Source organism: Parastagonospora nodorum (assembly GCF_000146915.1).
Source record: "Parastagonospora nodorum SN15 chromosome Unknown scaffold_6, whole genome shotgun sequence".
NCBI lineage: Eukaryota > Fungi > Ascomycota > Dothideomycetes > Pleosporales > Phaeosphaeriaceae > Parastagonospora > Parastagonospora nodorum.
In genome coordinates this window covers 1436203-1460822 of record NW_001884554.1, presented here as the reverse complement: position 1 = coordinate 1460822, position 24620 = coordinate 1436203, and the positions used below count along the sequence as shown (strand labels likewise).

The 24620-nt window shown below is 51.9% G+C and overlaps 13 protein-coding genes across 13 annotated transcripts; 8 read left to right on the top strand and 5 right to left on the bottom strand.

The window, feature by feature from the left end:
* Positions 1-65: 65 nt before the first annotated feature.
* SNOG_04765 (hypothetical protein) lies at positions 66-192 on the bottom strand (the record flags this gene model as incomplete). Its single annotated transcript, XM_001795124.1, has 2 exons — positions 66-118; positions 144-192. 2 exons carry the CDS (start codon positions 190-192, stop codon positions 66-68), a joined length of 102 nt encoding a protein of 33 aa, XP_001795176.1.
* Position 193: 1 nt separating this feature from the next.
* On the top strand, positions 194-2365 carry SNOG_04764 (hypothetical protein; the record flags this gene model as incomplete). Its single annotated transcript, XM_001795123.1, has 4 exons — positions 194-701; positions 825-1272; positions 1326-2021; positions 2086-2365. 4 exons carry the CDS (start codon positions 194-196, stop codon positions 2363-2365), a joined length of 1932 nt encoding a protein of 643 aa, XP_001795175.1.
* A 589-nt stretch (positions 2366-2954) lies between these two features.
* Positions 2955-3245, top strand: SNOG_04763 (hypothetical protein; the record flags this gene model as incomplete). Its single annotated transcript, XM_001795122.1, has 2 exons — positions 2955-3109; positions 3158-3245. 2 exons carry the CDS (start codon positions 2955-2957, stop codon positions 3243-3245), a joined length of 243 nt encoding a protein of 80 aa, XP_001795174.1.
* A 78-nt stretch (positions 3246-3323) lies between these two features.
* SNOG_04762 (hypothetical protein) lies at positions 3324-4974 on the bottom strand (the record flags this gene model as incomplete). The annotated part of the gene is made up of 3 exons (XM_001795121.1): positions 3324-3839; positions 3914-4444; positions 4939-4974. 3 exons carry the CDS (start codon positions 4972-4974, stop codon positions 3324-3326), a joined length of 1083 nt encoding a protein of 360 aa, XP_001795173.1.
* A 728-nt stretch (positions 4975-5702) lies between these two features.
* SNOG_04760 (hypothetical protein) lies at positions 5703-6775 on the bottom strand (the record flags this gene model as incomplete). The annotated part of the gene is made up of 7 exons (XM_001795120.1): positions 5703-6050; positions 6101-6235; positions 6283-6367; positions 6423-6427; positions 6477-6526; positions 6577-6608; positions 6666-6775. 7 exons carry the CDS (start codon positions 6773-6775, stop codon positions 5703-5705), a joined length of 765 nt encoding a protein of 254 aa, XP_001795172.1.
* A 235-nt stretch (positions 6776-7010) lies between these two features.
* Positions 7011-8258, bottom strand: SNOG_04759 (hypothetical protein; the record flags this gene model as incomplete). Its single annotated transcript, XM_001795119.1, has 1 exon — positions 7011-8258. One exon carries the CDS (start codon positions 8256-8258, stop codon positions 7011-7013), a length of 1248 nt encoding a protein of 415 aa, XP_001795171.1.
* Positions 8259-9449: 1191 nt separating this feature from the next.
* SNOG_04758 (hypothetical protein) lies at positions 9450-10259 on the top strand (the record flags this gene model as incomplete). The annotated part of the gene is made up of 1 exon (XM_001795118.1): positions 9450-10259. The coding sequence occupies one exon, from the start codon at positions 9450-9452 to the stop codon at positions 10257-10259; it is 810 nt and encodes a 269-aa protein (XP_001795170.1).
* Positions 10260-12092: 1833 nt separating this feature from the next.
* Positions 12093-12825, bottom strand: SNOG_04757 (hypothetical protein; the record flags this gene model as incomplete). Its single annotated transcript, XM_001795117.1, has 3 exons — positions 12093-12342; positions 12403-12655; positions 12705-12825. The coding sequence occupies 3 exons, from the start codon at positions 12823-12825 to the stop codon at positions 12093-12095; spliced, it is 624 nt and encodes a 207-aa protein (XP_001795169.1).
* Positions 12826-13051: 226 nt separating this feature from the next.
* Positions 13052-14775, top strand: SNOG_04756 (hypothetical protein; the record flags this gene model as incomplete). The annotated part of the gene is made up of 6 exons (XM_001795116.1): positions 13052-13495; positions 13610-14041; positions 14240-14265; positions 14320-14414; positions 14466-14523; positions 14575-14775. 6 exons carry the CDS (start codon positions 13052-13054, stop codon positions 14636-14638), a joined length of 1119 nt encoding a protein of 372 aa, XP_001795168.1. The 3' UTR covers positions 14639-14775.
* A 478-nt stretch (positions 14776-15253) lies between these two features.
* Positions 15254-16781, top strand: SNOG_04755 (hypothetical protein; the record flags this gene model as incomplete). Its single annotated transcript, XM_001795115.1, has 2 exons — positions 15254-15867; positions 15980-16781. 2 exons carry the CDS (start codon positions 15254-15256, stop codon positions 16779-16781), a joined length of 1416 nt encoding a protein of 471 aa, XP_001795167.1.
* Positions 16782-18185: 1404 nt separating this feature from the next.
* Positions 18186-18642, top strand: SNOG_04754 (hypothetical protein; the record flags this gene model as incomplete). The annotated part of the gene is made up of 3 exons (XM_001795114.1): positions 18186-18249; positions 18288-18540; positions 18588-18642. 3 exons carry the CDS (start codon positions 18186-18188, stop codon positions 18640-18642), a joined length of 372 nt encoding a protein of 123 aa, XP_001795166.1.
* A 2713-nt stretch (positions 18643-21355) lies between these two features.
* On the top strand, positions 21356-22513 carry SNOG_04753 (hypothetical protein; the record flags this gene model as incomplete). Its single annotated transcript, XM_001795113.1, has 1 exon — positions 21356-22513. The coding sequence occupies one exon, from the start codon at positions 21356-21358 to the stop codon at positions 22511-22513; it is 1158 nt and encodes a 385-aa protein (XP_001795165.1).
* Positions 22514-23262: 749 nt separating this feature from the next.
* On the top strand, positions 23263-24369 carry SNOG_04752 (hypothetical protein; the record flags this gene model as incomplete). The annotated part of the gene is made up of 2 exons (XM_001795112.1): positions 23263-23761; positions 23807-24369. The coding sequence occupies 2 exons, from the start codon at positions 23263-23265 to the stop codon at positions 24367-24369; spliced, it is 1062 nt and encodes a 353-aa protein (XP_001795164.1).
* Positions 24370-24620: the final 251 nt, after the last annotated feature.

The following is a 24620-nucleotide window of genomic DNA, read 5'->3' as shown; positions in this document are numbered from 1 at the left end:
GAATGCGCCACTCCCAGCACCACCCTTGCAGACGTGAAGTCGGAATGATGGTGAGAGAGCATCAATCAGCAAATCTCGCCCTTTCCCGTCTTCTCAAGCATACATCGGTCGTACTCAGCTGAGGTGCATCGTTGCCAACGTACTATTGACAGACGGAGCCAAGAGACTGGTGGTCTTGGGTTGGCCAGCCATTATGGCGGGTCATGAAGAGGGCATGAAAGAGGCACCACGCACTATACCAGTCCAGCAAGACTTCCTCTTTGTTGATGCGGCGCAGGCAAAGACCTCACGCCAGGGTCGCAAGAATGCTCGATCATTCGTCATGCAAAAAGCGCGAAGAGAGCGTCCCTGGTCCACTAGCAAGCATGCCGCGAAAAGGGCAACTTCTGGGAGTACAAGTAGAAGTCCAAGAAGCGCGGGGACCCGGGCTTCATCACTCACTCCAAGTTCGACCATTCCCAGTCCATCCCTCACATCTGTCCAGGCCGATTACTTTGCTTCTCAGGAGCATACCTTGATGCGAGCGATTGTGTGTCCAGAATGTCAGATCTTCTTGTGTCGCCCTGGTCAGGGTATGTGTCCGAGGTGCCTTTTCCTGAAGCCGATGTCTGCTTTAGAAGGCGTCGACAATAGCTTGTTCGACCCCTTTGGAACCTCTTCTGTCGAAACGAATGCTAGTGTATCGGAACTGTTGGAGCATTGTGAGTGTTTGATCTCGCATAGCTTGGTGAAACGAAGAGAACCTGACATGAGGTTGAGATGTGTCCTTTGTTTTCGTGTATCTGAACAATCATGGCTGACGAAAGCTAACACTTGTATTGCAGTCGCTTCCGAGATGGCTCCCAGCGTCATTGCTGTGGACTTTAGACGCCGCTCCACGCTGATGAGATCGCAATGGTTTGGCACAGCAGTCAACGACACTGGTTTCATGCACAGCTTACTTTGTACCGCGGCATTACATCTCTACATGGTTGGAAGAGGTTCGATCGAAACCATCTTGTACCATCGGGCAAAAGCCATATCTGCCATCAATGCAGCCATCTCAAATTTGAACGACAACACCGGATTGTCGGATGCGAACATCGGCGCAGTCTTCAACTTGCTTACCATAGAAGAAAGCTTGCAGGTACCGGTCTTCACCCAAGAACGACTCGACGAGGAACAGCCAAACCAACGTGCAATACACGAGAGCGGGCTGAAGAAAATGGTGCAACTGCGGGGAGGACTGATGGCAATGAGTTCAAATCGCATTCTTCAAGCTTTTATGTTATGGTGCGCGCCCACTTGTGCCCGAATTGGCATCGCACTTGCTTACTGAGCATCAGGCATTCGACCGCGTGGGCCGTCGCGGAATTTAGAGCGCCAGATCCGTCAGCACTCGAATACATCAAGACGGGAAACTTTCCTCGCCATCCCCCGGGCTATCAGAGTAGCATCTCACAGCACTTGTTGGACTCGTGCCGCTATGCAGGAGTGAAAGAGACCTTGACTAGCTTGGTCGAAGGAGTACTAATCCTGATTGCCGACTTGAACGTATGGTTCAACGATGCGAGTAGTACTCTTGACCCGCTTGACATTCAGAACTATTCATGTGTGCTAGAGTGCAGGGCGCTTGACTGGCTGCACGAGAATGAGCATCTCATCACTCCGCTTGAAGATGCGTTATGCGTCGCACTCCTCATCTTCACAGTGCGCACCACTGAAGCGCTGCAACGGAAAGCCGATATCCATCTTCTACACTTCGCAGCAAGCAAGCGCCTCGAACAAGCACTGAATTGCACTATCCGTCACGACTGGCAACACTGCCCCGACCTCCTCCTGTGGATTCTATCAATCGGCGCGATATCCGCGAACGGCTCAGCGGAAAGCAATTGGTTCGTCTACCAGACCTCTCTCGCATGCTTAGAACTTGGCATCGTTTCAGCGGAAGCACTCCTCGCGCGACTGGATCTCTGTGGCTGGGTCAGCTACAAGCTGAATGCCGCAGTACACGATCTCTGGGATCGGATTATTCAACTCAGGTTAGACAACTTCTACCTTCCTTCGATTGCTTCACTTGCTTATACAGGAGTCTTGCGCGTGTAGGCTCGAGCCGCAATTCGACCCACCGACCAAAATCGAAGACGCTAACAGCCCTGTTGGGCCGCTTCAGCGGCACGTCGCTGAGCCGTATCTTGAGGAGTGGAAGCACGTCGATTGGCCATCGTTCAATCTCGGCGAGGAATCTTCTGGTGTGTATGAGCACGGATATTCCGGGCATGGAGAGAGTGGAGCTATGGATTATTCTGGGGCATACAATGATGCCCTCTTCAGAGTAGCAGACGAGGATGAAACCAATGTAAGGCCAGAGTACTACTCGGCATAAGAGACGGATATTTTTCGACCGCTTGCATGATTTCAGGCTCGATTGGTTGCATACTTCTTTCTTCTGAGCAATTCCGTTAAGAAACAGAACTCCTGCTTCCTCGGCTCAGATCTTACCGTCTTCCTCCAAGCAAGCAATGCGCCTTCTTACTTCACGCCTAGAATTGTAGCCCCAATTCCTCGGCTCAAATCCTATACATGCCGATATCTTCTTCTCTCAACCACGACCTTCACGCCACGACGTCTCGGCTTATGTCTCCTAGCCGCACAGCCTCGATCATAGGTTAAGTACACAGCACTACCCAGTAAAAGCTAGGTTCCGCTTCGTTACTCCAACTTATGATCTCCACATTATTCCCGCATCGGTAGCTCAGTATGAAGTCAAAAGCTTTCACTCAAGAACAACAAGACTAGAAGGCCAAGACAGCCTAGGCAACATCTTGGGGTAACATAAGGCGTCTTCAATAGTCTTCGTGCAAACCATGACAAGTCAGGATGTACTATATGATAGAACATATTCGACCTGGGATCGGGCGCGTGTTCTTCCATCATCATCTGACTTACGGTAGTTCACAGGGGCAATCACCAGCATGCTGTTCAATTCCGTTGTGATACTTGCGCTTTGCGCTGCCCCTGGCGTCGAAGTCGCAGCAAAGCCGGTGTCCAAGAATGCGCGCTGCGGAGAGAAGTTTGGCGGCGCGACTTGCCAGGGAAGCAAATGGGGCAATTGCTGCTCTCCATACGGGTATGTCTCCTGAACTGATGATACCAAGCAAATACTGACATCACGCAGCTACTGTGGAAGCGGAAAGGATTACTGCGAGGCGAAGAAATGCCGGAAGAACTTTGGTACTTGCAATGGACAGTATCAGTGTATTTGATGGAAGGGCATAGGTAGATTGCTCGAACAACATTACTGTTACACATAGCATATCTTTTTCATGCTACCACCCGCCGTCTCAAATACCTTCTCCGTTTGAGGATGCCCGCGTGCGAATGCGCAGCTCAAATTGAACACCCGCCCTCTCAAACGCGTTCAGCCGCTCCGCTGGAAGATCCCAAACAAGAATCTGCGTGTCCTTTTTCATGGACCCCTCCAATAATTGCAAGCACTTGAGCTTTTTCAGCCCCGTGACTGGATCCACGAGCTCCGTCATCCAATTGTACGCAGTGCGTAATTTGTCGAGCAATGCCGCCTTGCCTATAGTGTAGGTGACAAGTCTGTCTTGGTAGCCGGCACCCGCGACGAAGATGCGAGCAAGATAGATGAAGTCTACACGTAGTTCTTGTAGCGACCGTGGTAGGAAAGCTCGGATGGATGGGCGGCTATTGGGGACCATCCATACAAAACCAGTAGGTGGATTAATTGGCCCAAGAGCTGCGTGTACGAACCGCACGCCGGCGGGGACTCGAAGACGTAGCAAAGCGGTGAAGTTAGAAATGTCGCCGTCCTGATTTGCCGCCAGGCCGTTGGTCTGTTGGTTATCGTGAGGTCGGTTAGTGTGTTGTGGGCGTAGGAGAGCTGTTGCAATTGAACTTTTGTACTTACGATCAACCCGTAATTTTCTTTATTGACTACGACGCGTTTCAGGTGAATGCTTGCCTTTGATGGGAGCAGTGTTCCGATGTTGCCAACGCCGCATGCTTCGAGTTTGACATGAAGGTTTGTAGGCTTTGCCGGGGTCTGGGAGCTACCACGGGCATCGATCGCGTTCATGAGAGCATCATAGTCTTTCTTGATGTGATTGTTGATAGGGCGTATCAGGTCGATTCTACCAGATATGCCATCGGAATTCAATGCCCCTTTGGCATACAGAGTAATCTCCTGCAGAGCTGGCAGCTTGATCCGTGATGTGAGTGTGCTGAAAGAAGCAGGCAGGGGATTACTTTGATCCGGCTGGCAAAATAAAATGATGTTCAGATATCGGATCGGCCCATGAAGAACTGGGCCCGTTGTTGAGCTGCCTTGTGCATGCAGATCGACAGCGGCGAGGAGCTCATCGCACTGTCTTCCAGCGTCTAGTCTACGCACCACGATAGTCTTGGTGCTCTGAGCGACGAAAAACGCTGTTCTGGCATGCTGGGGTAAAACTTCTTGGGCTGCCTTCAAGTCTTTCGTATCGTGGGTGAGGAGAGATTATATCTGTTCAATAATCTCAGTTGATAGATCATTGAGTTTGGCCTTCAGGGGAGGTTCCGGGTCAGGTTCCGGGATAGAATTGTTTGGGAAAGCTTCCGGGGTAGAGGATTTTGGGATAAGTTCTGGGGTAGGAGGTTCTGAGACGGATTTTGGGACAAGGCCATCTGATGGCAGCTCTTCGGTGATATCATGATCCTCCATGCTGAAGACTTAGGTACTCAAATTGTGTGTCATTCGAACTATAGTGAGTCTAAATTATATTCCTGATTCATGCTTGCTGTAGCAGGAGTTAACGAAGTTTGCTCAAGCTAGGGACGGCAATCCACGATTGTGACAAGCTACACGTGAGTAGTTGAACACCTTGGTACAGGCTCTACGCGTTCTGATCAAGCATTCATCTGCTACATCTAAGCATTTCGATATAGTTTGCATACCTTCTCTTCAAGTAAAAGATAGAGTCTATTTGACATCATGAAGAGGGCACCGCCCAATCATACCAAATATTCGCCCATGTCCTAACCCAGAACAAGCATAGCAATCTGATTTTCACCAAAACATCTAGCATTGAACGCTCACAGTACATCTGTATGTCTTTGATTCTCGCAACCAGTGACACTGTTGTATGTACACCCAAAGTCAACTTTGCCTCTCGCAGCGTGACCTACGTCAACAAAGCCCATCGAAAAGCAACCGCTGCAGTTTTTTCTACAATCTATACGCGCGTTAATTTATATTTCATATCAAATGTCAGATTCTGCATGCATTCATGTCCTATTGCCGGTCACTTTATGCTTTCTGCATGTCGTCGCGTGCTTAAATCTTTTCACCCATCAATTAGACGACTTCTTTTTAACCTTAACCTGTCGACTACGATCTTTCATCCGAGCGCATCTTAGACTGAAACATACATGCGCCGTGAAATCTTTGCGTGTCAGGTGGATTTTAAGTTCTTCAGTTCACATCGAGAGGACTATTGCTTGAATTGCTGCGCCTCACGGGACGGGACGAGCCAGTGAGACACCTATCCACGACATTGTCGCTGTGACTAACATGAAGTCCTGATGTCGCGACCCAGCATGACTCTCAGAATTCAGATACCAGCATTGCAAGGATGTGTAGGATTCTATCTTACATCTAACATCTACTCCTTTTTGCTCATCGTTCTCAGTGCTTTCTACCTCGAAATCCACCACCTTCCTTAATCCTCCTCCTCATCCTCCCCATCCCCTTCCTCCAGCACCCTACATCTCCGCACCAAATCCTGCACATGCTTATCTCCACTCCCCCGCCCCAATCCCCTCAACGCCGTCTCCAACATATACAAATACTCTTTATTCTCCCCGCTCGGCCCATTGCTCTCCAGAATCTTTCTCGCCAACTCGTCTGGATCCTGGGGTCCCAGAAACTGCGGGTTGGATGGCAGGCCGATGTAGACGAGACATTTGATGGCACTAGTGGGAGTGTAGGATATTTCCGCTGTGCTGGTTTTGCGGATACCAGGGCCGGTTTCTCGGGCGGGGAAGGATGTAGCCGTGGATGTTGTCGACTTTGGGCTGGGTCAGTGGATTGACTTTATAGATGCTGATGAGGACATACTGGTGCGGGATGGAATGGTGTGAATTGAATGCTGTAGCCGTTGATTTCCCTTATGTCGAGATATTCGCGCACTTCAGCGACATGTTTCGAGGGTATGTGGTATGCGGCGCCCCAGACGCGTTCGGCGGGTTCGTGCTGAATGGTGTTAGGTGGGATGAATCATGGGTGGAGGAGGTGCTCACGTGATCTGTTAAGGTGTCCCAATGGGCTTTGTCGATGAGCGTTACGACGCGTCCTGGAGCTTCGGGTGTGCCGCGATGGTCTTCACTGTATGATTTGTTAAACACATGTACTCTATCGATCCGACGTTGAGTGTACGTACCTTGCCTAAATCATCTTAGCCATGTGTTACATCATTCAAGTTGTGAACTCATACCTGCCAGAACCTCCTCACATATCCTTCTATATATCCCGGAACGCGTTGGTCTCCTCAAGTATTAGTAAGTGTGTAAATGCTCGGAACGGTCATCAAGTACCAAAATGTGGTGGTGGTTTCCAGATCAAGCTCCTGTAGATCAATAGTCAGCCTTCCCCCATCACCATTTTCCATCAGGAAAAATCGCACCCATAGCCAAATAGCCAAAAGTCATCGTTGATGCCAAACTCCTCTATCTCTTTCTGATGGTCCGCCATGTTCGCTTCGAAGTGTCTGAAATCATCGAGACCAGTTGTCATGTTTAACGATATTCAAGCGAGGGGCAATTCCGCCTTACTAGTGGGGCTTGATGGCGCGACTCCGATACTTCCGCGAGAGGTATTAGGTCGTACGATGCTCACTCGAATTGGTTGGGGGATACCGTGCTTCGGCGGCTCTTTCGGGGATGCAGTAAGTAATCGTGCCGATGGGATAAATTCTAGTTGTTACGACATGTCTACATATATCTACAGAAGTTTCGTACAGTTACAAGTATCACGACCCACCCGCTGCTCTGCTCATGAAGAATCCCTTGAGCGGGCCCATAGCGTCTACAGCCCTCAGTCCGAGAGAGCGTAGTCCTACAATCGGGCCAGATTCTACGCTATATAGTCGGTGCAGCTTGTCGCACACGCCAAGCATGGCATTGTTCTCGGCATACCGCTCACTGTTGTAGCTTTCCAGCGCCAATGTCGATCCTATGTCTTGCCCAGTCTGCACTGCATGCGAAATTGTCCGCACAAGCGCCGCTGCGTCGCCTTGTCCTTGGTTCAAGCCCTGACCTGCCAAGGGATGTATAGTATGTGCTGCATCGCCAACGAGTGCGACTCGCTCGCCAGTATACGTGTCGGCGTGCCGCATTCGCAGCGGAAATGAAGCGACCGTGCCGGCTTGGACGTTTGTCACTCGCATCGGTACCGCCCGTCCATCCACAGGAGTATGCTTTTCGCGCCATGCGACCTCTTCCTCCTGCCCCGCGTCCAACGTGTGCAAGTACTCGAGATCTGTAGTCGATAGCCGGAAGCCAGCATTCACCATGGCCACAAAGTCTTTCTGCGAAAGTGCCTTGAGCCGTGCTGCTCGCTCTGGTGTAGTGCTCCATACCAGCGTCGAAAAATTTCCCGGTAGTGGCAGCATGGCAATGGGCCCCGTGGGCAGGAAGCGCTGGTAGGCAATCTTGTGTTGTGGCCCACCCCAGCCGGGCCCCTCCAGCGCGAGACTCGCCACCACGCCGTGCCGGTTGTAGTCGAAGCCTCGCGCCTCGATGCCCGCAAACGTGCGCACCGGGCTGTTTGCACCGTCTGCACCGACTAGCAACCTTGCAGCCAGTGTCTTGCCATTTGATAGCGACAGTATTGGCCATGATGATAGGTCCATCTTGTCCGTGTCCGTGCCTAGCTCAATCGAGCTGACCTTAGTGTTCGTCATCATGTCCACCCCACCAAGCTCCTCGAGGCGGCTCAGGAGCATGCTCGTAGTGTTGATATTCTCAATCATGTATGCAATTGTCGTGGGCTGTGCGGGGTTTCGAGGTCCGATAGATCGTGCCGTGCCCCAGTCGAAGGAGATACGCGCATCAGTGACGCCATCCCATACCTGCATCTCCTGGTATGGCTGCACTCGCGCCGTGTTGACATGTGCCCATGCTCCAATTTCTGCAGAGGTCAGAACGTTTTCTGCAACTTCATTCCCTATGACATGCCTTGGAGGTTCTTTACGGACGCTGGCGTCAGAGAACTGCATCGATTTGAGAAGCTCTCCAAGCTGGCATCTTTTGGTAGCCGGTTCTTTTGCAAATCTTGTCCTTCAATAAGCGCGACTCGGAGGCCGCTGGTAACCGGAGAAGCCTTCAAAGCAGCCAGCAAGCTCAGTCCCGCAGGACCGCCGCCTACGCAGACAACATCATAAATTTCCGGCGCGTCTGCGGAGGTCGAGGCAAACCTCCGATGGAGCCGATTTCGGAAATGAAAAGTTCTTTGTGGTTGTAGGGCCCGAGGCGCACCGCAAGTAAATCGAGGAGGCATCAGGAGCCCAATGTGGGAAGCCAGGTCATCAAATATGGGACGGAGAGTTCGAAGCGCAAAGCCAACGGTGGTGTCATCATGCGCTTCTTTGGCGCGCTCGCAGATCCCTCCACTCTCGGATCTTGCCGATCGCGCTAGCGGGAGTGTGGCCATAGCTCCAACGACTTCTCATCTGCACTTTCCCCCACTCCCGAACCTCTTCACACCTACATTCCCGAACGGAGAGTGTTCGGATATCGCCCCAAGGTCCTACTGTTCCTTCGTCACCATGCCTATTCGCTCCAAGATTGCATGACTGCTCTCGGGTACTATGTGCTAGTACCACTGGTGGATGTGAGGGAACACGGCCATGGAGACAACATCCCACTTCGAAGGCGTCTACCAACCTTCAACGCATTTCGGGAGTGGTTCTATATCGGGCCCCTCAAGGCTGTGAGGCATCTGTTGAGATCTTCCAGAATAGTCTTGTGAACATATGGGAGCCACACAACTTAGAGAACTAGCCAGCTTAGAGCAGATGCACGGCTGCACTTTGGTATGAACTATGGATAGTATCACCGTGGCTCGACCAGTTGAGCGGCTTGTTTGAATAGGAGCGTGCCAAACTGGCGAGCTAGAGTGGATAGAGCGTGCCCAGTGCAGACATACACAATATTCTACGAATGCCATAACCCACCTTTTAGGTCCATTCACAAAGTTTCCCCTTTATATACTAATATCTTGATTTTTCATTGCACTCAAAACAGCCCACATAAGTTCAAGGTAGATACTGATTACAGCAGCCAGCCACAGGCTCCACCAGAAACATCCAACAAGACTGGACCAGTTATCATCATCCCCAAGGAGGAAGCAAACATATTGTACATTGGACACATAGTCTACAGTACGGGAGGCTTCGCTCGAAGGAAGCATGGCCTTGTCAAAGTCACGGTTCTGCAAGCGCAAACATACCTCCAGCCAGGCATCTGATGGCGAGGATACTCACCCCTCCTCGAAGCGCGATGCACCCCCCGGAGAAATTTCACCTCCAGATGGCATCAAATCGCCAGCAAAGTCAGCCTCAGAGCTATCTCCCAGTCAGAAGGGTAAGCAGCACCGACGGCTTACTGTGTCCCAGAGAATCATTTTATGGATCCTGGTCTACATTGGCAAGGATTTCAGAATCAGTGAATCTGGCGTCAATACGGAAACGAAAAAGGAATACCACATCACTGCAAATGTGCAGAAAATGGTCATGAGCTGCGCAGTACGGCGCATGGAGAAAGCTAGGCGTGCAGGAAAGACAAACTACGATCTAGCGGAGACAGTATCCCGCGCTCTCGACAGGATGAAAAAGTTGACCCATCAACACGAGTATCTCGACTTGAAGTGTTCTGACGGCGGACCCAGCGACTTCCGAGAGAGACTTGAGTGGGCAGACTTCCACGTGATGCTCGCTGAAGAGCAGCTCGAAAATGAAGCGGAAATGGAGCCAAAGAAACAAAAGCCTCAGGAGCAAGATAAGCAACGTTCGCGGAAGCATGATGTTGCGAATAAGGACCAAGCCGAGGATGAAGCTTCGCAATACCCGATGCAACAATCATGGCAGGGAAGCGACATTGCCTCCCGGCGAGAAGGAGCTTCCAAAGCAGAACGTCGCAGAAGGCCCTACAGAGAGTCAGTCGAACCCCGAGCAGCATGCACTGCACACCAACGAACCGGCCTCTGGACAAAGACTTGATGCGACCAATATTTCTTCCGCAGTTGCCAGACCCATGTATGTCGACAATCCTAGACAGCTACAGCGCACTAATCCCCGATGGAGCTTGGGTGTTTCGAGAACCGGGAGGCAGCCCAGGCTCCATCGCTGCCTTCAGCTCTGGCTACATCTCTGCCTTCATACCACGAGCTCCGCGCCTGCGTCGATGCGCGCAGACGATCTCCCCGCACCACTGCACGCGAACAACTGGCATATCGGGGTCCACTGCCCTCACTGAGTCCAGTCGCTGTCGACACCCCATCAGGCCCACTTGCCTCAGCCGCCATCGCGTTCTCAACGACTCCTTCGCACGAACAGTTTGTACTTCGCATCCTGCCTCCACCGGTTCCGCCCGCCCCATGCAGCCCACTTACCATCTCCTCGCCTTCCCAATCAACGAGAAGCGATCGCGGACCATCTGAATACCACCCCTCGGGTCCCGCAAACCCTTTCGCTCGAGCGGTTCAGCAGCAACCTTCCCCGCCATCATTTCGTTGTCACGAGCGACGCGACGCAATCTGGCAGCTTCCGACGACGGCGTTCCTGGCTCAAGATATCCTGGTACCCAGCGTTGAGAGTGAGACTACGTCTTGGATGCAGAGCGGGTATTACCCTTACTCCTTGCTCCTTGCTCAGGCTCCCGCACCATCTCGGCGCGTGGCTCGGTATCGCGCTAGGATCGCGCCCGTGATCGAGGCGCACGTGCAGGGCGAGTCGGCGCTGAAAACGATTATGACGAGTCCACGACGGTGGTTTAGGGAGAGGAGGGATGATGAGCATCGTTGGCAATAAGCATTTCACCGTGGATATCAGGTGGGTGACTCCCAGTCTTCATCTAACACTTTCTTCAGCTGACATCACCAGTTCGCCGTCATTCTTAGATGTTGACACAAGGTCGCTTTTCCGCACACAACCTGTCGAGAACTCCGCCTTCTTTTTAATATTCTTCTTCTTCTTCGCACGATGGGCACCGTCCAGAGTCGCACTATTGGATTCTCACTTTATTTCTTCTTCACCTTCTTCTTTTACGGTTTCCTTACCCACACACGACGTCCCGCGAGTCCATGTACCTGGGCACCCACCCATGTATCACCAACCCCCCCAACATGTCTTTCTCGGTCTGGTCTCTTAGCCACGGTGTTCCGGCGTCTGGCCAACAGCTTCCTTCACGGAATGGGTCTTTGAAGGAGTTGGCTTGTCCACTAGGAGTTTTGGCGTTTTGGATATTTCTTTACAAAAGCGGTCAAAAGTGACAAAAGAACAATGTGTAAAGTTGGGACCTGGACTTGAAAGGGTTTACTAGATGCAGCAATTCCATCGGGTCGACGGAAAAAGCAATTGCGTGACGCGGGACGTGTGACATGATAGCAGCCAAAGGTGATACGGACGTGTATGGGACGCCCTTTAATATGTTTGTATTGCCATGTAGATGACTGCGACCTTTCCTAAGCCAGTTCACTATCGGAATGGAGATTCACGGTGATTCGTACTGGTTACATCACATGGATAGACATCACATCACACACGTACGCATCCTAGTAATCAAAGCCACAAATGTCCTCGTCGACGCCATCAAAACGCCATGCTAAATTTTTTAACATTACCCTCCATCGTACTTCAAATGCGTCGAAGACTAAATGACGTCCAAGGATTTTCCCCAACCCATTAAAAATGCCAGTATAGCGAAGCTCGTGCCCAGCCTCATTGTAAAAGGAGCGAAAAAGTTGCCCTTCTCGGGGGTATCTGAAAAGGAATGTGGAATGTGTCGCTATGCATGCAATCAAAAGTCCAAAAACGCCGAGTTATGCTGGGAGTCTACAACAAGACAGCGAAGCCCAAGAAGACGCTTCCGCAGAGAGCGGCGAGCGTCATGCCAGCGCTGGGCGCGAAGACGCCTGCCGCAGCGCTGCCCTGGGTGGAGGAGCTGGCGCCGGTCTGTTGGGCGCCGCCGAAGCCGGTGAGAGGGATCTTGTTGGTGCTCGAGGGGGTGGCGGAGGCGGTGGACATGGTAGCGATGGAGGAGTTGCCCTTGTATGGGGACTGGGCTCCGCAGGGGTGGTCGGCACTACATCTCAGGTTAGCATCGTGATCCTTAACTTCTACTCGAATGACGTGATGAACGTACCGGCACTTATCCGCACAAGAACTCGCGCCAAGTCCACAGTTCTTGACGCAGTTGTTTCCCCACTGCTGGCAGATGTAGAACGGCAGAGTCTGGCTGTACTCGGTGACGTTGGGGGCCACGTTGTTCTCGCACACGCAGCTGTACTGGAGCGTGTCGGCGTCGCACTCGTTCTCGTTGGTGGTCATGGATGTGACGCCGGGTTGTTGCAGGCAGATCAGAGGACATTGGGATTTCTGGTTGAGGCACCATGCGTCTGGGACATGTTAGCTTGGAGAAGGGGAAATGGGATGGGCAAGACGGACCTCGGTCGCTGGAAGAGACGCTATCTGGGTCGATGGTGTAGGGGTAGTTGAGCTGGGGCGTGTCCTGGGCGGCGGCGAGGCTCGCGAGAGCAGCAATGCTGAAGGTGATGGCGGAACGCATTGTGGTTGAGTAACGGGTGGTTGCTGGTTGACGGGTGTTGGTGATAAACGTGGCAGAGGCGACTGTTTTTATACAATGAGCATTGTTCCGCGTGGCAAGGGTCCAGGAATGCACTTACGACTCTCGGGGTGGAAAAAGTGAAAGTTATGTGGTAGAGTATTACAACAGTGATTATTATATCGTCAGCGACAGGCAGTTCGAGAGTTGAACGAGGGACTCTTCAAAGATGAGGCGAGCGAGAGGTGGTCGGGTGATGAGAGAGGCTGAACGGTTCATATATACGGGCGGACAGACTAGAAGGGAGCGAAACTATGAAGCTAGCGGAGATCGAGGGCGGGTCCATGCTTCTGATATCGTGGACGTGCGCGTCCCCGCGTCCAGTCTCATCTGGCCGAGTCCCGGTCCAATAAATCGGCGCCGCGGATGCAACACTGCTGCAGGTCTCGCCGCAAAGACATGTCGTGATGCAGGCGGCGGCATCGTTGCCCAAGGGAGCAGGAAGCGTGAATCCGTGGAGCAGCAGACGAGACGCCAGCCGAAGTGTTTTGGGAGCAAATCCCCCGGCGACAGGGATGGGCCGACCGCTCTTGCCTCTTTGGCCACTTGCTGGCCCGCTTTCTGCCCACACCACTCGCAAGGGTCCATGGGTCTATCGCGACGCCTGTCTAGTGTCAGTTCGCCTGCGCATCATCTGGCCTGTGGTGCTCGGCAGCCAAGAACGCCATCTCTTTTCCCTATCATCGAGCTTGATGTCCGTCGAGACAAAGACACTAGGTTTGCATAGTCCACCCTCCCCTCTTCCTTCATAACTCAATCCTCATATCTGGGTTGCTATACCATCTCCTTTGCCGTGCCCGCCACCCGCCCAGCACGCTACTGTAAATGGATGGAGCCGGCGAGCCTTTTACCTGACACGCACCACCGCACTCCCTCGCCGACTCGTGATGCGTCGGTCGCCACGGTTCGTCCAGAGCGCAATAGCGTAGTCCCGCCGTACTGGCAGCACCACGGGCGGCATCCCAGTCGTATGAGCTCCTACTCTACCGACGGCCATCCGACTCCCATCTCGCTCGAGGACCACACCGAGGACGGATCCGAGCAGAGCAAAGGCCTGTGGGCAAAAGGTGTGACGATTGATGATCACGTCGTCGTCAGCGGGGCGGCACCCGGCTTGGGCGCCTATGTCGTCTTCAACTGCACTGTTGAGACGCTCGATGTAAGTCACCGGGAGCCGCATGTGAGGACGATTGAAAATGGCTGTTCGACCCACCTCGATATGCACTTGTCAAAACCCCGCAGCCAATCGATTGCAAGGGTCTCTAGACTCATGCATGTCGTGGCTTGCTTGATGTGTGGGGGGAAATGCAGCTGCGGGAACTTTCGATATGTCTGAGCAGCGCTGACCACATTGCAGGGTGGTCCCATGAAGATACGAAAAAGGTGTGTAACATGCAGATTGGAATTCATTGACACGGCTGATAGCGTATCCGATAGATACTCGGAATTTGAAGATCTGCACCAAAAGCTCGTCCAGACATTTCCGCATGCCGTGAGCTCCATGCCGCAGTTCCCGCCAAAATCCGTCATCTGTAAGCCAAAGTTCCCCCGCCTAGCCCATTAATTCTAATAGTTACAACTAGCTCGCTTTCGACCTCGTTTCCTGGAGAGGCGCAAGAACGGTCTCAATTATTGGTTAAAGTTGGTTGCATCGGCAATGGCGCTAGTGAATATCGACTGACCTATTAATAGCTGCATCCTACTCAACCCCGAATTTGCTGCATCACCAGTCTTGAAAGAGTTTTTGTTCTCATGAGGCTTGACCAGAGTGGAAGTCTAGTATACGGCGTGGCAAGAGCTTTGATGTGCTGCTTAGCACCCTGCCGTCTGGATGTGTCTAGGTCTTGCTCTTCTTGTATATAAATTCTGCTAATGTGTAATGACATGCGAATCGAAAACTTGACTACTACGACATGCGAAACTTTGTTCCGACACGCGAAGGTCGGTCATTTGTCGGCAGCAGGAACCTCTCACCTCTCACGTGCTCTCGAGAGACGCAGTGACGTCTTGCGAAATATCTCGCCTGCAGGCTTTTGATTGGTCAATCGCCCTCGTAGCGTGCTGCGATTTCAAGGTTTTCGGAATTGCTGCGCGTCTATTCGCTGAGATATTTCCTAATTTCTTCTTCCTTCGTGCCTGTCTGAGAAGTGAAGGGAAGCTTAATTCAACTGCAGGCACGATTGCGTGAGGTTTTGTAATTGTGAAGCTATCCAAGTGCAGCAGCTCGCCTGCGAAAACAGCCTTCGGAGCTCGACCACCCCCTAACCGTCGCGTTTTGCCTTGACCACGCCCGGCGCGCATGCAACGGCCGTTCAACGTCGCAATGCATTGAAAATGATAGCAGCCAACGCGACAAACATCCAGCAAAATCATGGCCAACGTAGTGCGGCCGCGCGTGCCTTCTGCGACAGGCAATGGTGAGCGCCAGACGCGCCTCAACTTCCAACCGATACGTCGCGCGCCCGACGACGCCCCTCCCAATAGCACCAGCACCACCCCTCCCTCTGTTGCGACCCGCCGGACTAGCAAGGGCAGCCAGCTGCTGGCCCTGGGCGACGACGAAAAGTCGGTCAAGCAGATAACCCTCACGCCACCCAAACCTGCTGCTGCTACTGCTGCTGCTCCTGCTGCTGCTGCACCGCTATCTCGCATCAACTCGCGCAAGCGGCCACTGGCTGACGCGACAACGCCCGACACACGACCTCCCACCAAGATCACCGTTACACAACCCCACGGCGAGCTGCTGCGCATCACGAATGGCGTGCCGGCGCCCATTGGCATTGATGCCGACGATGTGCCGTCTGCGAGGTCGACGCCGCGGCCAGGCAGCGCGGGCAAGACGACGCCTGCTGCTGGACCGCAGGACAAGAGGAGCCTGAGGAGCCACGATGGCGGATCACGGCTGAAATCCGACCTGGCGACATACTTTGCGAGCTACGATGACATAATTGCTGGTGTTTCCAAGCCGGCGGGTATGTGCATCATGTTCCAATGGGGGCGATATATCTGACATGTCCCCAGAGTTTCTCGACTACGACACGCCCATATACATACTCGATGAGCCCATAAGACCGACATCGCCACGGGCCTCTCGCAGCTCTCTCAGTCCAACACGCTCACGCAAGCGCAAAGCCTCGCCCGCCCCAGACACGCCCTCCCACTCCACGACCTTCCATGTGCTAGACTACGCCTCCAGCCTCAACAGCGTGTGCAACGATGCCGCCTCCGACCCTCTCGCCGACGCATTCTACTTTCCGCACCACCGCCGCGCCGAGCGCAAAGAGAAGCAGCTCCGCAACATCGAGAAAGAGCGCGCCATGCACGAGAAGCTGCAGCTCGAGCGCCTCCTCGACGGCCTTCAGGGTCCCGATTGGCTGAAGGTCATGGGCATAACCGGCGTGACCGACGGCGAGCGCAAGGACTGGGAGCCGAAGCGCGACTTTTTTATAAAAGAAGTCGAGGCGCTAGTCGACAAATTCCGCATCTGGAAAGAAGAAGAGAAGCGCTTACGCGCGGAGAAAGAAGCCGCCGCAGCAGCAGCCGAGGAATCTTCCGAGGAAGAAGAGTCCGAAGAGGATGAGAAGGAGCTACCCACACGCACAAAAACACCGGTACCTAGACGCCCGCCACGCCCGCATGGCTTTCTGCTGCCCTTCATACCGCCTGAACCCACGACGCCGTTTCTCGGGTTCTACGCCAAGACGCCGCATTTGCGTGCCGCCGCGCTGGGCAAGAATCGCCATGGACGGAATCTCACGGCGTTCGGGCTGCCGATACCCGAGCCTGAGGAGAGGGAGTTTGAGGTGCCGGACGAGTTTAAGGATCCGAATGTTATGCGGGATAATGCGAGGCAGCGGCGGAGGAGGATGAGGGAGAGCAGGGCAGAGGCGAAGGACTGATTTCTTCTCTGTCCTAAGAGACGGGAGGAGCGATTGGCGTTTACATAAGGAGGATGGGCTTTGTGATATATTGAATGGGTGAAGGCGGGATTGGGGGAGGTATATATTACTCATTCGCCCGGAACAAGAACAAACAGCATCATGGCTACATTCAGACTCTAGTCACATTTCTCACGCCATCAATCAGCTCTTCTCCCATCATGCCACAGTGCGGTCTGACACGCACGCGTGGTTGTTCCGATACGGCGTGTCATGGCTGCTCGGTACATATCCTCTCCCTCTCGCACATCTTGCACGTGGATGCACAGGCTTGATTTTATCACCGCTCGAAGATGGGATGTGATAGAGGCGAAGGTAATGGACGTAGGCGTGGGGAATACACACTCCAGTACAGTCAGATGTAGACGAGTGTTGATGGGTATGTATAAAACACAGCTATGTTCCAGCGATTAGTGGAACGTGGCATCTGACATACTCGTGATGGTCTTCTACCCTCCTATGCAATGTGGGGTCTGAGCCATGCTGCAGAACATCTCGCGATGGAGAAGATTGGCTTTGGGAGTGTCTTGGTTTGATGCACTTTCTTTCATTGGCGAGCTGCGAGATGGAGGGTGGTTAAGAAAGGTGGGTTTAAAGGGCCAAGGTAGAACTCGGGAGGCGAAAGAGATGGGAGATGATTGGAGGTAGAAGGTAGGCAGTACGGAAGTAGGAGAGCGAGGCGAAAACAGAAGCAGGGGGGAAATTAAGTAGGACGAGGGGGAGAAGATGTACGTGTTATCATTTCCACCTGTTCTTCACTTATCATCTTCTCTGGCGTTTGATTCCATGTCATTTCTGCACTTGTGCTCATCTGCGCTACTTACAGGCTAGGCTAAACAGGGCTGTATATCTGCTCGGGCGCGACCCAGATAAGAAAAAAGGCTGGCATGTTGGTTTCATCGTGTCTTACGTGACTTTTCGGTGACGAGGAGCCTTGCAAGACGCACTTTTACTGGCTCGTAGTACCAAGCGATCCGGCATGTGGAGTTGAAGACGGTGCTATCGCGTGATCACTCGCACTGGTTGGATGGCAGCGAATTATTCGAGGCATATTGAGTGGGTGAATTCTGCGGGGTGTGTCTACATCTTACTGTGTGCGTGTTGTAAGAGGGGTTTCGTGAGGCATGTCCGGCACGCTGAATCGGAGGATATTAAGTGTCAAGTTTGAACCGTCGGTCTAATCAATAAGGAGGATTGGATTTCCCTCTCACTCTAATCGCGGGACATGGTTGAGGTACGTTATGCGATGCAACTTGTGGTTCCAAAGCGTGTAGGCAATTCCAACGATGCAGTATACTTCTTCAGTACAAGTGGTTCTAACATCTGCTGAAGTCATCCATCACGTGGACATGTCGCCGCCTCGCCATGTCAGAGCCGATGCTCTCACATTCACCGTCCTTACTTCCCAAATTGGCTAGCCGTGGCGCTAGTCTTGAGGCCCAAGCTTCTTTACACAACGAGATAAAGTCGCGCTTCCTCTGTCGCTCACCACCTCCAATATTTCGTCCACCTCCGCCGCGAAAAGCTTCGAAAACCTACACCTGAACAACACGCACCTGAACAACACGCACCTGAACAACACGCACTTGAACAACACACACTTGGACAACCCAGCGCAACAACGATTCCGACAACAGAACGGCACTCCGATTTTCGACCACACTGGATCCACTGGACTCACTACAACGCCTGTGCTTCGACATCCCCTAAGCCGCCTAAGGTGAGTTGTCCCAAAGGACCCCCCACTAATGAACAAACACAACACAGAGTCTTTGACTCTCTTGATCAAGTACTTCAAGATATCATTCACATCTTGGAATGAGTAGGTCGCAACTTGTTGCTTCCGGGCTCGCCTTGATGGCATCATACCGAGTCAGAGCGGTGATGCCTTGCTTGCAAGTGAGTGAGCGGGAAGGTGTCGCGTATATAGAGCGCGCCATCAAGCCCGTCGATGATACTGGCAGGATGACGCAAGTTCACCCCTAGTCCCTCGTCGCCATGTCACAGTTCACAATCGTGCTCGTCGCTCTGCCTTCTTAGTCGCATAAACGAACTGGCTCGTAAGTGCGGTGCGAATAAACCACCCTCAAAAGTGGAGTCGCACACGGTTGGATTGGGATCGCAACCAACTTCAAGGATTGTTGTTGCTATGGCGGCAGGACCGCTCTTGCACAATGCCAGGCTGTGATGTGGTTCGTGTCACCACGAAGTCATTCTTTTCATTGTGTTTTGATCCATTGGGTCTGACTCGAGGAAGATACCGGCAAACCATCCTGGATCTCGTAATGGATGCTGCTATGCAATGCGTAGAGGCGGCGTGCCAAGCTCTTCACTCACCTTGCTGCTACACCTTGTAACGATGGAAGATAACAATGTTCCATAGGATGAAGCATTTCATAAATGCATCACAAATTCATCTCAACATCACTGCACTTAGTCATTTCCAACTTTCTAAATTTAAAAAGACAATCTCAATATGATCCGGTGCACTTATGATCATCGAGACTGGATCTGACTGTGCTATGTGCTTCCACGAGATTATCGGCGTGCCTGTCAAGAACTTGCTATTCTGTCCTTGGGACAGACTGCTTCCGAAGCATAAACAGATACTTATACTGTCATTGTTTGGCTTGATGAAGGATGCCTGAAGCCAGCCGGGTGCAGATTTCGTGGCGTAGAATAATCCCATAATAGAAACTACTGACCCCACTTCGCAGTTAGTCAGGAGGGAAACCATCAGCCGGTGTAACTGTTAGTGATGAAAGTTGGCGGGGTGTAAGTTATGTGCACTAAATGCGGCGATAGCCTTGGAACTGGTGTGTGCTGTATATAAGAACTATGGACGGAACATACAAAGCCGTGTAACTTCGTTACCCTTTCAGTGCTTCTTGATATCCTAACAATCTATCGAATGTGTCCACGCTAGAACATAGAATGACAGCGCTTTCCTAAAAGTGATGTGACTTCCAACAGGAAGCGCACATATTATCGCAGCAAACGTTGACTATGCTCATGCAGAGTTAATGGTCGGTATGAGCTCTTAGTTGGAACCCATTGTCTTCGAGTCTCAAGGCTACTGCCATCTTCGCAGCCCGTCCCATCACTTCACTCTTCTTGTCCATTGGCCCATGTTCTCTTAGCAAGCGCTCATTTAAGCCATTGAATAACTCTGCCAGGCTCGATATCTTCCAGGGTCTTCGGCCAGGAACTGTTGAGGTATTTCGCTTTGTCAATCCAATCATGTCGTTCTAAGGCTATGGACAAAGTGCAATTTCCTGTGGAACACTGGAACTCAACAGCCTGTGAAATGTTTAGAAGGCCAGCATACATGGTACCGCTCATGCCAGACTCTACAGCTGACATTTCGAGATCAGTGCCATAGCCAAGTTCAGTGCAATTGTTTGGGCGAGCAACTTTAGCTACCAGTCCTAGCTGCTTTCTGCTGCATATAGCTTGGTGACTAATCTGCTGAGTGAAAGGCTTAATAGAAAGCCTCAGGGCAGTTATAATTGCGCCAAAAGTATATAAGAGACTGCAATCTGGTTTAGCAAAGTCTTATAATCCTTCCTGAAAAGACTCACTCAGTCTTTAGCTGAATTGTCGGCAAGAAAGCTCCCAATGGACCTCTACAGGCTAAGTCGAACGATTCAAAACATATACGCTGATCCAAGTATCTGAGCCTCTGCACCGTCTCTTGAGGCGAAACAAAAGTCAAGTTCATAAACTTCGTACATCCATTGTATTTCCAGGTTAACACAGGGCCCATCCAACTGTCTCACTGGTAGTGAGTCAATGCATCGCCTCAAAGGCTCCAGGAGCGGCTCGCTGCTCAAAGTTGGATCTTGCAAGGCCTTCAAAGCTGCTGTCGCGGCGTTGCGGGCCACCAAAGTCATAATCAAATTGACTTGCATTTCAAGAGCCTGCTACTTGGCGCCCGTCTCTTAGCTCAATACTACTACACCTCCTGTACCGACTACAACGATTATGATTCCGGTGCCGTTGATAGTGTTCACGGACAAACATGATAAACTCTGTTGACTGTATAGTCATGATCAAGTTGAATAGAGTTTGAACATGCAAAGTAGCAACTCTCGCAGCCGGCTGCTATCATTCAATTGGTCACCACCATGTACTCAAACACCAGCATTTGTGACTTGGTCGCTGAGATACAGCGGCATATACTCTGGCTGTTGCGAGAATAAAATCTAAAGGTCGGACTAAAGCCGAGCCATTTGAATCGATAGCTGCCCAAGTGGCAAGCCTGACTGCCGCACACCGCGCAGGAAAATTCACGTCAACGGGGTTCTGTTGCGTGCAGCATGTTGCCTATTATTGTAATGTTGATGGCGGGATTAAAAGCATGCTACGGAAGTGGCAAGTCTTCCAGGTGAAAAGAGACGCACATGACGTTGTCAGCAATTTGGTGAAAGTGAAAGTGAAGATGCTCAATTTTTCTCTTGCCGTCTCCTACGCGTCAGTAGACTGCGACTTCTGTTCTACACCCTCACACCTTCTATCCACCTCCAAATTTCGACATGGCTACAATTCTGCACCAGGCCTACATTGGTACCTATGCCAGCGACACCGAAACCGTCATCATTTGGTCCGAAAATGGCGTCCTCCACATCAAGCAGCGCAATGCGCCTGGAGATGAGGAGTACCTCATCGAACAGCACCCGGTCACTTGCTTGGGTTGGCCTGCGAATCTGTTCCCCGTGGGACGATTGGCTCCCAATCTATGCAAAATTCGCCCTAAACATCATAAGGGCAGCGCAGGCCACATGGTCACCTTCTTTCGTTCCGCATCTGCTCCCGACATGATCGAGAAGTTCTACTGGAGAACCAAACGCACTTCCAAGACGATGTGCTTCATCAGGGACAACAGCTCACCGTTGATCCGCCTCCCGAACGAACTTCAAAAGTTCATCTACGACTACGTCCTCTCGACCGATAACATCCTGGAGGGGGACCTTCATCTATTTGAAGAACATGGCGTATTCCGCTTCGCAGAGACAGCTGTGATGCCTTTCGGTAGTGAGCGCAAGCGGTTTGAGGGTGATACCTCTACTCTCCCTTTGGGTTTCAACAATTTGCAGTATGTCTGCAGGCACATTAGGGCCATGACAAGAGGTCTAGACCTCCACAACAACCACATCAAGTGCCATGGATGGACATTCGATTCATTTCACCGCAATCTCATCAACGCATCCCTCCTGTCTAGCATCCGAAAAGTCACCCTGTATGGTGACTTCACTCTTGGACATTGTCCGGACGAAAACGTCCTCCATGGTCTCATCAAGTTCGGGTTCGACCACCCCAAGGCCACCATTAACATTCACGTGGAGGCCTGGCAGCCACAGGGTACCAACGAGACTACCATGGGCAGCTTCATGTCTATGGCTTACTGCATTCGCGAAGCCATCCGGGGTGAATTGAGGCCAGCGTGGTCCTCGGGCAACGACAAGAGGCTGAGGGCTTGGATGAGGAACAAGGCCCATGGTGCGCTGAATGCACCAAATGTCAAGTTCTTCCCGTATCGCTCCCCGAACTGTACGGATGCACAGTGGTGCCATCCCAAGGTCTTGAACATTTTGTTCAACGGCACGGATAGGTACACCCCCTTTGTGAACGGACATGTTGGCACCCTGCACCTGGTTTATACGGTGAGGAGTTGGTATTTGGCTGGGATCTAGAGCTTTTGGGCTGTTCAGGAAGCTCATAAACATGTCAGCCATCATACTAGCTACAATGTACGCTGCGACGGGTGCATTAGATCTGCCAAGCTCGTCACAGTCACTTGTCCGAGGAATTGCACCTGTTAATCTTGATTATACCCTGTGACATGTGACATAATGCACGACCTGATGAGTGAAAGCCTGGAGGGCAAGCGCGAGGACAATTATGAGAGTACTAAGAGCGCATATATGTCTATATGTGCTTCAGTAGAGTCTAATCACTCGTCTTAGTTGCACTCACCACATTTTAAGCTGCATCGGCAGCAGACAAGCATCCCATGGTCCTCTACTGGCTGGGTCGAACGATGCAAAATTTTGATTGTGGTAGCAAGCACAGCCAACGCGCTTCCGCTGATTCATGTTCGGGCCAGGATTTTTTGGGGCCGACTGATAAGCTGATAGGTCCTAGAACCGACATGGTGCTGTCGAGGTCATGGTCCTTGATTCGTAGCTCCGTGTAGCTTGCTAGAGCTGCTTTGTCAAACGGTTCAAAATGTAGGAAATGATTATCCTCTGCCTCGTTGGGAACGCTGGCAGCGTCGTTGCTTTGATATATCTCAGCTGCCCCAGTGTTCGACACATCTTTGGCGGCAGAAGTCTATTAGACCCGGTAGCTCTTCCACAGCGAACTTGTAGCAAACCTGCGATTACCAATATATTGCAGTGAAGGTAATTTCCCCGTCAATTCCTGGCGTGATAGTCATCCAATGTCCCCTGGGTTGACTGTCCTGTTGGGAGCAGTGACCGTGCGTCATCTCATGGTGAAGGCAACACTATCGATAGCAAACGAAACTCCCGCTACCCTTGATAATCCTCTCACAAACTCTGCGCACCACGCATCGGAAGAGCACTCTCCAACTTCAACCGGACCATTCATCTCTACCAGTGCGCAACTACTAAAAGCCTCTCAGCACTCGGAGCAAAGAACACATTCACGCGCAAAATCTCACACTTCACCTCGGCGCATGATCTACTACCAGTGCTCTACCGAAGCGCTCAACCTCGAAATTCGACGCCGTGGCTACATATTCATCGGCTGTCGCGACCAGCTCAGTGAGGCCCTACAAACAGACGACAATGTCCGGGGCTCAGATGCCACAACGGTGACGACAGAAGTCTCGGGTCCCTTTGTGCCGCGCGAGCTCAACTCATCGCGCACTGCCGAATTTGGAAAAACAGCGATGGTCAATTCGCTGGTGGGCGAGAGTAAGTGAAATGGTAATGCGACTTCTGCGTGGCTAACAATTGTAGAAATCGTGTACTGGTCGATGAACACATTCTTCCCAGTCCTGCAACTATTCTTTGAGTCTGGTCGATCATGCATCATCGATGGTGGCCGTCTTTCCAGCGCGGAGATTGGACTCGACCCTGCGCTGCGCTTTCGCCTTACCGAATGTACTTATGAGGAAGACGGACGCATTGTGAAATCCATACGTCCTGAGCGGTTTGCCCACACTGGCGGCGGAATCCGGATCCTTGAAGCTATCATCGCGCAGCGGAAGAGTATTGCGGTAAGATCTCAAGCATCTGGAACTGGTGTCTATACACCTCTGCTTACCGGATCAACAATCGTTCATGAGATCCACACTGTGGTCGGTTTGAAACTCGACGGCATGAGAGATGTGGCCTACGTGTGGGCGAAATCATCAAATTCTTCCGCTACGGGCGAGAAGCACTGGGGGGACGTTAGACCTGCTGGTCCTAGGGACGATATCCCAGCTCCTTGTCTCGGCTTTCCCATGCACCTGATCAAGCCCGGTTGCGAAGTCCCGGTATTTTCTAAAGAGTGCCAGGTCAGCATTGGTCGCTACTGAGACGATAACGAGGGTTTGTGTACGTACTGCGACAGTCCGGGTTGGAATCCAGTTAGGGTGGAAGCGAATGGATAGTGAGGCTTGGTGGTCTTCTATGTAGCCGTGTTATACAAAAGTGCGAAAATACTGTATTTTTAGTCTATTGCTAAATGCAAGTTCTAAGTATGACTGCTCTTCGCCAGTATGCAATAATTGCTGTTTCTTACAGATGTCTCTCAAATTCCATGAATGCTGGGAACAGTGAACTGGCT